This window comes from Borostomias antarcticus, assembly GCF_949987555.1.
Source record: "Borostomias antarcticus genome assembly, chromosome: 30".
Lineage (NCBI taxonomy): Eukaryota > Metazoa > Chordata > Actinopteri > Stomiiformes > Stomiidae > Borostomias > Borostomias antarcticus.
Window position 1 is genome coordinate 1,728,606 of NC_140263.1, and position 15,077 is coordinate 1,743,682.

General features: G+C 45.2%; 2 protein-coding genes across 2 annotated transcripts in view; one reads left to right on the plus strand and one right to left on the minus strand.

Moving 5' to 3' along the window:
* The window catches only part of uhrf2 (ubiquitin like with PHD and ring finger domains 2), a 51,090-nt gene extending 50,555 nt beyond the window's left edge, over window positions 1-535 (plus strand). The window contains exon 16 of the mRNA XM_084460010.1: window positions 1-535. This exon is cut by the window's left edge and continues 1,177 nt beyond it. The gene's annotated coding sequence lies outside the window, so the exon portion shown is untranslated.
* A 7,539-nt stretch (window positions 536-8,074) lies between these two features.
* Window positions 8,075-13,483, minus strand: LOC311327015 (ornithine decarboxylase antizyme 2-like; the record flags this gene model as incomplete). Its single annotated transcript, XM_084460013.1, has 4 exons — window positions 8,075-9,646; window positions 10,433-10,518; window positions 10,944-11,116; window positions 13,271-13,483. The coding sequence occupies 4 exons, from the start codon at window positions 13,481-13,483 to the stop codon at window positions 9,510-9,512; spliced, it is 609 nt and encodes a 202-aa protein (XP_084316139.1). The 3' UTR covers window positions 8,075-9,509.
* Between the last annotated feature and the right edge of the window lie 1,594 nt (window positions 13,484-15,077).

Genomic DNA, 15,077 nt, shown 5'->3' on the forward strand with positions numbered 1-15,077 from the left:
CGTGTTAACTACGTGTTAGCTATACACATTAACTACACGTTAATAACTACACACGTTAGCTACACATGTTAGCTAGGCGTGTTATTCTCAGTTATCTTTTTCAAATCCTGGCGGCTTCTTTATAAGATGTGCCTGTCCAGCCCCCCCCCCCCCCCCCCCCCCCTCCTCTCCTCTCCCCCCTGTTGTTAATTGGGTTGTTTGTTTTGTGGTTATGTCGTCTTCTTTCAAAAGAATTCAGGATTATTTTTTAAAAGACATGCAAATGAAAACTGCTTTGGTCTCAGCAGTCAGCTGTGATGGGAGTTGATCCCCCTCCTCTCTCAAAGCGCTTACTGGTCAGAAGAGACTTTCCTTTCTGTATCAACTGGCGAGCTTGTAGTCTACTTCTCTCTGTGAACTTGGCTCAATCCTCCCTCTCTACTCAGTCCTGCCTTTCTCCTGTCCAGTCCTCCTCTCCTCCCTCCTCCCCTCTCCTCCCTCCTCCCCTCTCCTCCCCTCTCCTCCTCCCTCCCCTCCTCCCCTCTCCTCCCCTCTCCTCCCTCCTCCTTCCTCTCCTCCCTCCTCTCCTCCCTCCTCCCCTCTCCTCCCTCCTCCCCTCTCCTCCTCCCCTCTCCTCCCTCCTCCCCTCTTCTCCTCCCTCCCCTCCTCCCCTCTCCTGCCCTCTCCTCCCTCCTCCTTCCTCTCCTCTCCTCCCTCCTCCCCTCTCCTCCCTCCCCTCTCTCCTCCCTCCTCCCCTCTCCTCCTCTCCCCCAGTGGACTCTGGTACTTCTCTCTGCTCTAACAGTGCGGTCCCGTTCTAGCCGTTGTGTGGACGCCTCGCTTCGCTCTAGTGTCGTCGTGTTCTATGTTTTCTATTGCACTTACCGATGACCATAAAGAAGAGATGTTCAAAAGAAAAAAAACAAGTCAGGTCTAGTTTTGCTCTAGCGCTTACCTGTCCGTACTCCATTTTCCTGTCGTTTGAGTTGCCTACTCTCTATTTTAATCATCGTTTATTTCTACGTGGCAACCTCTCCCCCGGGCTGCTGAGACGGCCGGGGTTCAGCGCTTCATATCGTGATCTCAAATTTTATACATGGTATAACAATGACACTTGATATGTTCCTATTATTAAATATTTTGATTCCAGGAAACAAGTCGTCTCTGGAATGTTTCTTTTCCCACTCTGGTCTCTCTCTGCTCCGCAGGTCCGCTCACTCAGAGAGGGAGGCAGGGATGGAGAGGACTTCTCTCTCTCAGTTCAGTTCAATTCAGAGCGGCTTTATTGGTATGGGAAACATACGTTTATAAAATAATAAATAAAACGGAAAAAAAAATGTAAGTACAATTAAAGATACTAAAATCAGGAAACGTGTAAACAGAGCTTATAAGTAGAGAACTTCAAATATAAATAGAAGAATGGACATTGCAGTTTGAAAATTATCAATACAAATAAGCAAGTAAAGAACTGTAGAAAAAATAAATAATGTAATCTCTATCCTGCTCTCTCTCCCTCCCTCTCTCTCTATATATATATACACACACACACACACACACACACATCAAGTACCTGTTTTAACAATTGAGCTGATGTAGTCCGTGAGCTAGGGCCCCAAATTTGGGACACCGGTGCCATCTGGGGGGACTAAGTCTCATAGTGATTTTTAGCAAGGTATACATCTCTAGAGTTGGAAAATATGTGATAGCATTGCAGTGTTGGTAGCTAAATCACATTTATCAGCTCATGAAGTTACCAACCCCTTAAGATAAATCAAGTTTTTAGACACTGGTGTATATCAGGTTTAGGCTCATGTTAAAGTCGCACAGAAACAGACGTTTGAGATCATCTAACTTCCGTAGTTTGACGTATTTCCGACGCAAACAAGCTATGAGGGTGGGATATATGTTTAGAGGAATTTGATTGGAACATTGACAAGTGGACGGGTTTTAAGAACTTTAGACAGATTCGATAGAAGGATAGCGTTGATTGACGGGTGGATGTCGTGAGATTATTGGCCTAAAATCTAAGGTACCTGTTGTTGTAATTGCACGTGACCTACCGTTTTCCAGGAAGTAAGAAATTATATACTTTGATATGATTACAACAAAAAAAAAATTAGCATACATCGCTGAATAGGTGAACACTGACTAATTATGTGAACCAAAATGGGACAGAATGCTTTTTTCATTTCAGTGCGACTTTAAGGACAATGTCAATGTTTTACTATATGGGGTTTGGTATCATTGTAAAGGGGAACCTTTAGGCTTTCATTTAAGACAAGTGCTGTATTACTCTGATAAACACAGAGGTCACATGACCAGCCTAGAGGGTCCCCTTTACAATGATACCACACACCATATAGTAAAACATTGACAAATGTCCTTAACATGAGCCTAAGCCTGATATACACCAGTGTAATAACGCGATTTATCTTAAGGGGTTGGTAACTTCATGAGCTGATAAATGTGATTTATCTACCAACACTGCAATGCTATCATATATTTTCCAACTCTAGAGATGTATACCTTGCTAAAAATCACTATGAGACTTAGTCCCCCCAGATGGTACTGACCAATCCTACTGGCTCAAGGACTAATTCGAATATAAATAAAAGAATGTACTTTGCAGTTTGAAAAATATCAATACAAACTAGAAAGTACATTTCCTGGAGAAAATGTGAGGTGGGCTAGCTGCTGCAGTTGTATCTAACAGCTTCTGCTAGAACTACTATGGACCAGGCAATCTCCATGCACCCACCGGCGAAGACCGTGCGTCTCTACCCCACTCAGGGGCTGAACTGTGGGGTCCGTGGCGTGGACAGTGGCGTGGTGGTGAGACTCCGCCTCCTCAGGTCAGAGCTGGTCGAGGACAGTGTACCCCTCTCCGGGCCAGCTACCCGCCCGCATCGGTGAAGACCATGTGTCTCTAGCTCAGGGGTTGAGTTGTGGGGCCCGTGGCGTGGATAGTGGCGTGGTGGTGAGACTCCACCCTCTCAGGTCAGAGCCAGTCGGGAACAGTGTACTCCTCTCCAGGCCACCTACCTGACTCCACCGGTGAAGACCATGTGTCTGTAGCCCACTCAACTTTCGAGAAAGTTGATAATTGCTCTACCACCGTTTTGGTCATACAATGGATGTGGGTGGGCATCTTGAAAAATCATTCAAAAACATGTTAAAGTCTTGATTTCAAAGACAAGAAACTCAACGAGGTGTTAGTTTGCGTTCTGACATAATTCGCCATAAAGTAAGATTCTAGTTCATCTGGAAAGGCTTTTTTAAATATTTAGCATAGAACTATTTAGTCGCAGCACATACGTGTGTAAACTTCCGCAAACTAGGTAGCCTAGCAACATAAACAATAACAATAGCTACCGTAAGTAGTTCCGCTTCCTGAATCCCCTCTGCGGTTTGATCTACACATCTACAACGGCTTCAATACAAGTCAATGGATTTTATAAAATGATCAATAAAACCCTACAGGATTCATACTTTGCGGCGAATTTGATGTCAGAACACCAACGGACACCAATTACATCCTCGGTGAGCTTCTTGTCTTTAAAATCGAGAGTTTAACATGTTTTTGAATGATTTTTCAAGATGCCCATCCACATCCATTGTATGACCTATACGTGGTAGAGCAATTATCAACTTTCTCGAAAATGCTAGCTTTGTCAACGTTTTGATCTGAACCATTGTATATGATCATAAGTAACCCTAAAACAGGGCTAAACATGATTTTCCCTTTACTACTTTGAGAGAGGCTGCACATGCACACACATTTAAAAAAAGCAACAGCTGCCACCACTCTAATCCCAACTGACACTCTGATCCTAGACATGGTCCACTTCTGACAGCTCTATCGCGAAAACTATAAATGTTACAGCTTATATATTGACAGCATAGGAATCCTGAGAACTTGTAGAACATTTATATATTATGTATAATATGTCCGTATAGCTTAAACACTGTAGGCATGGCGACAAGTTAGAAAAAGGGTAAAAATGCAAAATTAGCAGCTCAAAAGATAGTGCGGTGTCATACGTTTCAATGGGGAGCGCAGTTGCCGAACAAATCGTCATACAGTGAAAACTGTAAGTCACACAGCTTAGATACTTACATTGTACGAATCAGCAGCGTTGTGTGAACATTTTGATGTATAATATGTGTGTGAGCTGTCAAAACGGTGGGAGTGCCAGCAGTTTACAAAATGTGTGAATATTTTCAAAGCAACTGCTGCCACCACTAAAAACATAAAGTTACTGAACATTCCAAAAGCAGTTTCAAGCAGTTTCAATGGGACAAAAAATAGTTTTAAAAGTTAAATTTCTAAAAAACTATAAAAAATATCAAAAATCTGAATGGATCCGTTAAAGAGCTAAACATTATGAACATTTTAAAGTTTTAATGAAGTTTCTAGCACAAAGTATGAATAAGTAGTTGAGGGCCAAAAAACTGGGGAGAACTAGAATAGAGAAAGAAAGAAAGAAAGAAAGAAAGAAAGAAATAGTGGGAAAATCACAAGTTTTACAAGCTAGCCCACCCAAGGGCGTAGGTTTGGTTTCAACATTGGTAGGGACCATATAACAGTGTAGCCTGCATACACAATTTTTGCTGGGGACGAGAGGTTAAAGCTCTTATATATTCATATATTTATGAAATTGAATAATACTAATACAATGTTGTTAGTCTACTGTATCACATCCTGCCTGCTGCGTCCCTCCACTCTCTCGACTTTTGCTGCTGCTGCGTCCCTCCACACTCTCTCTCTCTCTCTCTCTCTTGGTTGCTTGTGCGTCCGTCCACTCTCTCTCTCTCACGACTGCTGCTGTTTCATGCATAAAAATGATTTGATTAAAATTTAGATTTTCATTGGATTTTTAGACTGACATTCAATTCATAAATTGATATATCTGTCCATTGGGGGAGTAACAAAATACCAGACAGTAGGCAATACCAATTGCGAAATTCCACAATCCTGGTTTTACAAAGCTATAGCTAATAGCCCATCGGCTAGTATTCATTGCGGACACTTATGGTCATTAGTTGTGAGGACGCCATGATGTCCTATTCAATTAAATCTCTGGTGGGCAGCTAATGTATAATAATGTAATGGCTGCTGCTATCCTATGTTACAGGATGATAGAAGCCATCTTAACAGTTCGCTAGCTAGCCAGCTTATATCACCGGTTGATAATTTGCCACAATGGAAAGACAAGTGATGTTAGTTTAGATAACATTAGCTAGCACCAACCTAGCTGGTTTTCATGTGGCTACTGCCTAAGGTTAGCTACTTAGTTTACCAGCAGCTAGCTAACCTAGCTAACGCTAACGTTACTTACAGTTGCGGAGAAAAAGCTCCTGATATCCCTCATCCTCTTCAGAGGGGGAGGCGACATTGTGGTGGGTAGCCTACCTAAATGGCTGTCAGAATCACAACTGTATGGCTTGCTGTCAGCGTCTGTCTGTAAGGCTGTTCTTCAGATCAAGCGAAAATTTGAAAAATGCAATGATCTATCTCAGACAAATGAGCCAATCAAACGTGAGTTTAAAAAATATAAAAATAATACTGGGATGGCACATTCACAGTGGAGGAAAGGGGTAGGCTAATGGTCTAATATCTATAATGCAAAATAATTGGTACGGTCAAGGTTGCTTAAAAGTTGTTAGGGACAATTTGGGCCTCCCAAAATGTTGGTAGGGACATGTCCCGACCGTCCATACGCAAACCTACGCCCTTGAGCCCACCTAATAAGAAACTAAAAAAAAAAAAAAAAAAAGCTTTCTCTCCCTCTCTCTCTTTCTCTACACACACACACGCACACACACACACACACACACACACACACACACACACACCAAGTACCTGTTTTAACAATTGAGCTGATTAGCTAGGAGCCAGGCTCTGCTGTGTTATGCCAGGGTTACTAAGGGGATGGTTGCTGTGGTGAGTAGATTATTCGGGGGGAGTTTGAGGGACAGGGGAACATAGAGACACCATCTTTCACCAAACACAAGCTTCTGGGTTGGAGTTGAGTTGCTATATGACCTACTGTATGAATACATGCCGTTTCCATCACAAGCTCATGGAAAGTTAGCCTGCAAAGAAGGATCTGGGTTTGAGTTGATTTGCTGAAGCCCAGGAAGACATCACAAGATCACCACTCAATGTGGCTCTGCAGCAGCAAGTTCATACATGTTGTGTTGATACATGTTTACTAAACTGAGGTGTTGATACAACATGTTTACTACTGAACTGAGGTGTTGATACATGTTTACTACTAACTGAGGTGTTGATACAACATGTTTACTACTGAACCGAGGTGTTGATACAACATGTTTACTACTGAACTGAGGTGTTGATACATGTTTACTACTGAACTGAGGTGTTGATACAACATGTTTACTACTGAACTGAGGTGTTGATACAACATGATACTACTAAACTGAGGTGTTGATACAACATGTTTACTACTGAACTGAGGTGTTGATACAACATGTTTACTACTAAACTGAGGTGTTGATACAACATGTTTACTACTAAACCAAGGTGTTGATACAACATGTTTACTACTGAACTGAGGTGTTGATACAACATGTTTACTGAACTCAGGTGTTGATACAACATGTTTACTACTAAACTGAGGTGTTGATACATGTTTACTGAACTGAGGTGTTGATACAAGATGTTTACTACTGAACTGAGGTGTTGATACAACATGTTTACTACTAAACTGAGGTGTTGATACAACATGTTTACTACTGAACCAAGGTGTTGATACAACATGTTTACTACTAAACCGAGTCGCTGATACAACATACAAGCCTCTGTGGACCAGGACACTGGAGCCATGGGGCCGTAAGTACAGCAGGGGGCAGACACACACCTTCAAGAGCTGCCGAATAGGATTACATGGAAACACCGAGGTCTAAATATATTATGGGATGTGTTCTGCCCACCCCTCAAACAGGAAACAGTGACACCCCAGTACAAAATGGTGAAGGTGTTTTAGGGGAAGTCCTGGGTCTTGACGTCAGTGCCTCCCATTCTCCAGTGAGGAGGAGCCCCCTGGTGACGAAGGGCGGTACTACGCACCGTTTTCACACCCTCACGGTTTGGTAACTGACCTATTTTGATAAAACGAACAAACATGTTGCGTTTGAATCTCAAACATCTCACTTCCCTTCTTCTTCCGTCCAGTTTCAGTATAGCTCAGTGAAGGACTGAGGGTCTGTCCCAGACTAGGCTACAGGATGTGTAGAAGTAGCAAGCAGCTCAGCAAACACAGAATCCCTGCTTGTTCTAATGGGACTGGAGATAAAGCAGCCCTGGGAATCACAAGGCAAAGATGTGGTCGCCCAGTGTGGTTTGATGAGGGCAGGTCAGAACCATATTAACTAGCCACTACACAGCAACAGTCTGCAAGGGATCTTTATACTGGAGGTCATAGTTCATAGTTCTAGTCTTCATTATACTGGAGGTCATAGTTCATAGTTCTAGTCTTCATTATACTGGAGTTCATAGTTCTAGTCTTCATTATACTGGAGGTCATAGTTCATAGTTCTAGTCTTCATCATACTGGAGGTCATAGTTCTAGTCTATATTATACTGGAGGTCATAGTTCATAGTTCTAGTCTATATTATACTGGAGGTCATAGTTCTAGTCTTCATTATTCTGGAGGTCATAGTTCATAGTTCGTCTATATTATACTGGAGGTCATAGTTCTAGTCTTCATTATACTGGAGGTCATAGTTCATAGTTCTAGTCTTCATTATACTGGAGGTCATAGTTCATAGTTCTAGTCTTCATTATACTGGAGGTCATAGTTCATAGTTCTAGTCTTCATTATACTGGAGGTCATAGTTCATAGTTCTAGTCTTCATTATACTGGAGGTCATAGTTCATAGTTCTAGTCTTCATTATACTGGAGTTCATAGTTCTAGCCACATATTTTAGTTGTTTATAAATACATGAATGTTTCATTCCCTCTAGTGGGAACTGTCTAGAATGAAGCTCTGGTTTGGTCAGTCACACATACTGTATACTGTAAGAAGTCTGTCTGATGTAATACTGTAAAAAGAGACAAGAAGTTTTAACTTTTCTGATTTTTATTATCACAGAAGCACAATAGGTACCACTATGCAGGTGAACATTAAACTATATGAAAAACAAAAATCAAAAGTTTAAAAGGAATGCTAGTCCGAAATCTGAACAGAACATCACAGCAATAGTCTTAATTCTCCAGAACAAACGATCCTACTTGAACGTCAGGTTTGCATGACGGAAAGAAATAAAAAGCACTTTGGATCTTCTCACCTTAAATATATCATATATATTTCAGCTTTGTACCAAATCCAATCTGTCATAATCCTAACTTTTAACTCAAATTGAAGCATCTAAGCCAGTTACACACAACAGCACTCACCTGTGGTCTCACTCACCCAACCTAGAACTACATCAGTACCAAATAAAGGGGATGTCGCTGAATAGCAACATTCATATAATCATGTTTTCTCCCCAATGATTTTTTTTAGAAGAATATTAGTGAAATTCAAACTGATTCTATCAAAACACTGGTTACTCAAAGTAAAGGGTGGGGCCGATTTGACGTGTATCTTTTAGCCAATCACAGAGAAGCTGGAGTACCCAAGCGTAAACCTGATTACTTTTTTTGTTGTTGTACATTCAAGAAATGAAGAAAGTCTCCTCAATCTGTCATCAAAACAAAATCCAGACACGACAAAATAAAATGAAAACGGCAACTAATCAACAACATACAAGATTGATGATATGAGAATTGCAATATGCTCATCATAAGTCGATAACAAAGTTCCCTCTTTTTTCGAGAAATGTCAGAAAGATACAAATGAACCTATAATGACTGATAATAGCATAACCAAAACAGCAAGATGGATGAATAGAGAGGGAATCAGCCACGCAGAGGGACAGAGAACACATCAGGCTAAACTAGTGGATAGAGAGAGAGAAGCAGCCACGCAGAGGGACAGAGAACACATCAGGCTAAACTAGTGGATAGAGAGAGAGAAGCAGCCACGCAGAGGGACAGAACACATCAGGCTAAACTAGTGGATAGAGAGAGAGAACCAGCCACGCAGAGGGAGAGAGAACACATCAGGCTAAACTAGTGGATAGAGAGAGAGAAGCAGCCACGCAGAGGGACAGAACACATCAGGCTAAACTAGTGGGTGGAACAAATTCAGAGAGGGGTGTGTAAGCACTTGGATCATCTGGGGGGAAGGGGTACAGGGCAGCATGGGGGGGTAGTAGGGTAGGGGTGGGGTATGAGGGTGGGGGTAGTAGGGTAGGGGTGGGGGTAGTAGGGTAGGGATGGGGGTATGAGGGTGGGGGTAGTAGGGTAGGGGTGGGGGTAGTAGGGTAGGGGTGGGGGTAGTAGGGTAGGGGTGGGGTATGAGGGTGGGGGTAGTAGGGAGGGGGTGGTAGGGGGGGGGTAGTAGGGAAGGGGGGGTGGTATGAGGGTAGGAGGGGCAGGGGCGGTAGGGTTCCAGGTGGCTACTCCTCGTCGGAGGAGGCGGAGTCCCGGTCGAAGGTGTAGGCCATGAAGAAGACGTCAGGCCGCGGGGGGACGGGGGCGTGGCCAGGTTTCACGATCTCAAAGCCCAGGAAACTGAACGTACGAACCAGCTTAGCTACAAGAGAGGAACACACACATTCAACACTACACACCAGCTGAGCTACAGGAAGAAAGGAATACACAAGTATAATACTAGACACCATCTTGAGGGAGGGGAGAAACACTTAGATAGTATTAGACACCATCTTAGGGGGAGGGGAGACCCAGTTCATATATAATATGAGACTAGCTGAGCTAGAGGAGAGGACAGGATAGAAATGAATAGTTATGCAACAATGAACCAGGAACAGGAAACAGGAAACGCACACCAGGCTAGATAAAGCCCTCAAAATACCACTTCCTCATTACGGTCTCTCAAGTCTTGATAATGTTTATATTAGTTTGTCCGCTGCTCTGTGTGTGTGTGTGTGTGTATTAACCCTCTATCTGCTCTGTGTGTGTGTATTAACCCTCTATCTGCTCTGTGTGTGTATTAACCCTCTACCTGCTCTGTGTGTGTGTATTAACCCTCTACCTGCTCTGTGTGTGTGTATTAACCCTCTACCTGCTCTGTGTGTGTGTGTATTAACCCTCTATCTGCTCTGTGTGTGTGTATTAACCCTCTATCTGCTCTGTGTGTATATTAACCCTCTATCTGCTCTGTGTGTGTGTATTAACCCTCTATCTGCTCTGTGTGTATATTAACCCTCTATCTGCTCTGTGTGTGTGTGTATTAACCCTCTATCTGCTGCTCTGTGTGTGTGTGTATTAACCCACGATCTGCCTGGACACAAACACCTCTCCTCAATAAGAGGGTTAGTTTCTTTAAGGGTGTGGTGTTCTGGGCTGGTTTTGTTCGTACCTCGATCATCTCTGGTTTTGTAGAAGCAGACGAAGACGCGGAGAACCTTCAGGTGTTCCTCAGCGTACTCCAGCAGGGCGGCCAAACTGAACCAGAACATCCAGTTACAGGAAGCACACACACCTCTGGACACTCACACACACACCTAACTGAACCAGGACATCCAGTTACAGGAAGCACACACACCTCTGGACACTCACACACACACCTAACTGAACCAGGACATCCAGTTACAGGAAGCACACACACCTCTGGACACACACACACACACACACACCTAACTGAACCAGGACATCCAGTTACAGAAACACACAGACCTCTGGACACTCACACACACACACACACCTAACTACCTAACTGAACCAGGACATCCAGTTACAGGAAGCACACACACCTCTGGACACTCACACACACACCTAACTGAAACTGAAGGCTATCTTTGTGCAAACACACACACACACACACACACACACACACCAGTTCACATGCAGAGGGACACACACACACACACCTGTCCTTGCTGCCCTCGGGCAGCGGCTCCAGAGGGATCTCCACGTACAGCGAGTTCCCGCTGAGCACCGCATCCCAGTGGATCACCCTGGAAACGGTGGGGCGGCTCTGGAAGTGGAGTATCCCGGGGCGACCGTTGCCGGGAGGCTCCTCCGTCACGGTCAGCTTCCGGTCCTGGAGAGAGAGAGAGGAACACAGGCGGAGGAACGCCGGTCAGCGGGATGGTCGGAGGATCTCCGCAGTCTTCCAACAAAGTGCTGCTTCTTGGGGTGGAAGGCGCGGCAATCTGCCTAAACAACGTCCACAAACACACAGACTAAACCACAGACTAAAAGCGACTCCTCCGGTCGGACGAGGCTGGACGCGGTCCTCAGTACCAGTTTGAGGGCGTTCCTCTGACGGAGCGAGGGAGAGAGCTGCTCGGTCTGCCTGCCTCCGTCTCCTCCATGTGTGTGAGGAGGTCTGCCTGCAGCGTCCGCCCTGGATCGCACCGACTGACCCCGACACACTGGGTGTGGACGATCTTAACTAGGTGCCCCGCCCTGCCCCCCCCCTCCCTCCCCTCCCCTCCCCTCTCAGGTTCCAGTCACTTCAGGTCCGCACGTTCAACAGGAGGAAGGAGAGGGAAGGGAGGAAGGGAGAGGGAAGGAAGGAAGGGAGAGGGAAGGCAGTGTGCTAAAGACTATGGAGACCCGCCCCTGCTGTGAGAACCTGCTGGCTCCAGGGAAAACAAAGGGAGGAGGAGGAGGGGATGAGGAGGGGATGAGGAGGCAGTACAAGCGAGAGTATCGGATGTCACCTTCCTCCTCCTCTTCCTCCTCTCTGGCCATTGGTCAGAGCAACGTGAGGCCCTGTTGTGAAGTCTCTCCTCTGTTGTGAAGTCTCACAGGAGATCACATGGCAGGCAGGATGTAGCTTCAGCAGGACGGCCCGTCTCTACTTCCTGTTCTGTCGGAGTTTGTTTTGAACGGCGCTCGGCGTGGAACCATAACAATCCCCCCCCAGCCGGCCCCGGTTCCTGCCCCTCTTTTGTGTGGGGCGCCGGTCGTCCCGTTCCGGGGCCGGTTCTCAGGGGCCAGAGGATCCACAGAGTAAACTGATGCGCGTTCGCACATTCCTGCAGCTCCAATAACAGCCTGGCCCGGTAAAGAGAGCTGGTGTCTTCACAGGGAGGAGCCGGGGTGTGTGTGTGTCTGTGTGTGTGTGTGTGTGCGTGTGTGTGTGCTGATATGGGGCTGTTTTGTTTGTGCACGTGAACGTGTGCTCTAGTTTTGCTCAGCATGTGTTTGTGGTGTCATGCGCAGCTCTTTCTGTGCCAGGGGGGTGTTTGTGTGGGAGAGTGTGTGTGTGAGAAAGAAAGAGTCTGTTCTGTGTGTGTGTGCGTGTATATATATATATATATATATATATATATATATGTGTGTGTGTGTGTGTGTGTGTGTGTGTCTCACTGTGTAGAGCTGCTGAGCTGTAGGGGTGAGTGTGTGTGTCTGTGTGTAAGAGAGAAAGAGTATGAGTGTGTGAGTCTCACATACTCACAGTACTGTGTGTACTAAGCGTGTAGAGCTGCGGAGCTGTGTGTGCGTGTGTACTGACCATGTAGAGCTGGGCTGTAGGGGTGTGTGTGTACTGACCATGTAGAGCTGGGCTGTAGGGGTGTGTGTGTGTGTGTACTGACCATGTAGAGCTGGGCTGTAGGGGTGTGTGTGTGTGTGTGCTCACCGTGTAGAGCTGGGCTGTAGGGGTGTGTGTGTGTGTGTGTGTGTGCTCACCGTGTAGAGCTGGGCTGTAGGGGTGTGTGTGTGTGTGTGTGTGCTCACCGTGTAGAGCTGGGCTGTAGGGGGGAGTGTGTGTGTGTGTGTGCTCACCGTGTAGAGCTGGGCTGTAGGGGGGAGTGTGTGTGTGTGTGTGTGTGTGTGTGTGTGTGTGTGTACCGTGTAGAGCTGGGCTGTAGGGGTGTGTGTGTGTGTGTGTGTGTGTGTGTGTGTGTGTGTGTGTGTGTGTGTGTGTGTGTACCGTGTAGAGCTGGGCTGTAGGGGTGTGTAGGGGTGTGTAGGGGTGTGTGTGTGTGTGTGTGTGTGTACCGTGTAGAGCTGGGCTGTAGGGGGGTGTGTGTGTGTGTGTGTGTGTGTGTGTGTGTGTGTGTGTGTGTGTGTACCGTGTAGAGCTGGGCTGTAGGGGTGTGTGTGTGTGTGTGTGTGTGTGTGTGTGTATTCACCGTGTAGAGCTGGGCTGTAGGGGTGTGTGTGTGTGTGTGTGTGTACCGTGTAGAGCTGGGCTGTAGGGGTGTGTGTGTGTGTGTGTGTGTGTGTGTGTGTGTGTGTGTACCGTAGGGGGGTGTTGATCCCGCTCGTTCCCTCGCCCACCTGGGATCTTCAGGGGTGGGAGAGGGGCATCAGGAACACCACCGAGGCCCCGCAGGGGGAGGACTACAGTACTGCAGGGACAGGCTGGGGACAAAACAAACACACCCAGATATATATATATAAATATAACACACACATACACATATAGATATATATAAATATAACACACACACATATATATAAATATAACACACACATATATATATATAAATATAACACACACACACAGTCAGACAGAGACAGGGGGAGGACTACAGTACTGCAGGGATAGGCTGGGAATATAGGCTTTGACACACAGATAGAAATATAACACACACAGTCAAATAGAGACTGGAGTACTATTACAGTAGTGACAGGCTGGGAGACAGTCAGATAAATCAATATAACACGCAAGTCCCGGGCCAGGGGTACTACTACAGTACTGCACACACACGCGCACAATCCCACATAAAAACGTCCACTCTAATGCGCGCGTGTTACTGGACGCAGGTGACTCATAGTGTCACGGTAGAATAAGTCGTGTATATTATAATCAGGTAGCGCATTGGGACGAATTAACCTTTCTCATGTCAATTTCTCGTCGGGGATCAATCAACTCTCAGTCCATCTATCAGTCTATCAGTCTATCTATCAGTCCATCTATCAGTCTATCAGTCTATCTATCAGTCTATCAGTCTATCTATCAGTCTATCAATCAACTATCAGTCTATCTCTCAGTCTATCAATCAACTATCAGTCCATCTATCAGTCCATCTATCAGTCTATCTATCAGTCCATCTATCAGTCCATCTATCAGTCTATCTATCAGTCCATCTATCAGTCCATCTATCAGTCCATCTATCAGTCCATCTATCAGTCCATCTATCAGTCTATCTATCAGTCCATCTATCAGTCCATCTATCAGTCTATCAGTCCACAGTCGTTCACACTGCGGCTCGCGCCCAACAACCTTGAATCTGACGCGTCTGCATTTCACGAGCAACACAACAGGATCACATGAGATCACGCGAGAACACGCGAGAACACGCGGGGGGGAGAGGTAACCCCGCAGAGGTGCAAACCTACGAACTAACACGCTGATGTTGTTCCCCGTATGAAGAAGAGCTACCGAAAATTACATAACGTGCAAAACTAACCCATGTTAAAGCGTATTAACGATACGTTTATCCTCGTGTCTGTTACGATTAATTTTGACGCAACGACCACATTTGACTTTAAATATATTATTTTGCTTCATTATTTGATAACAAGCGCGATAATGTATTGATGCGATAGTTGAAGAGGCGGCCGTTGACATGACAGGAAAGCATCAGATAGTGAATAACATCTGGTAACCTCGCGATGTTTGATACATGTTACAGTCAGTAACCTCGCGATGTTTGATACATGTTACAGTCAGTAACCTCGCGATGTTTGATACATGTTACAGTCAGTAACCTCGCGATGTTTGATACATGTTACAGTCAGTAACCTCGCGATGTTTGATACATGTTACAGTCAGTAACCTCGCGATGTTTGATACATGTTACAGTCAGTAACCTCGCGATGTTTGATACATGTTACAGTCAGTAACCTCGCGATGTTTGATACATGTTACAGTCAGTAACCTCGCGATGTTTTGATACATGTTTACAGTCAGTAACCTCGCGATGTTTGATACATGTTACAGTCAGTAACGTTACTTGTAACACAATGAGGAACTACCCCGGACAAGGCCTATAAATACATGAATACATAAAGCCTGTTAGGAGATTAAACTATCATGACAC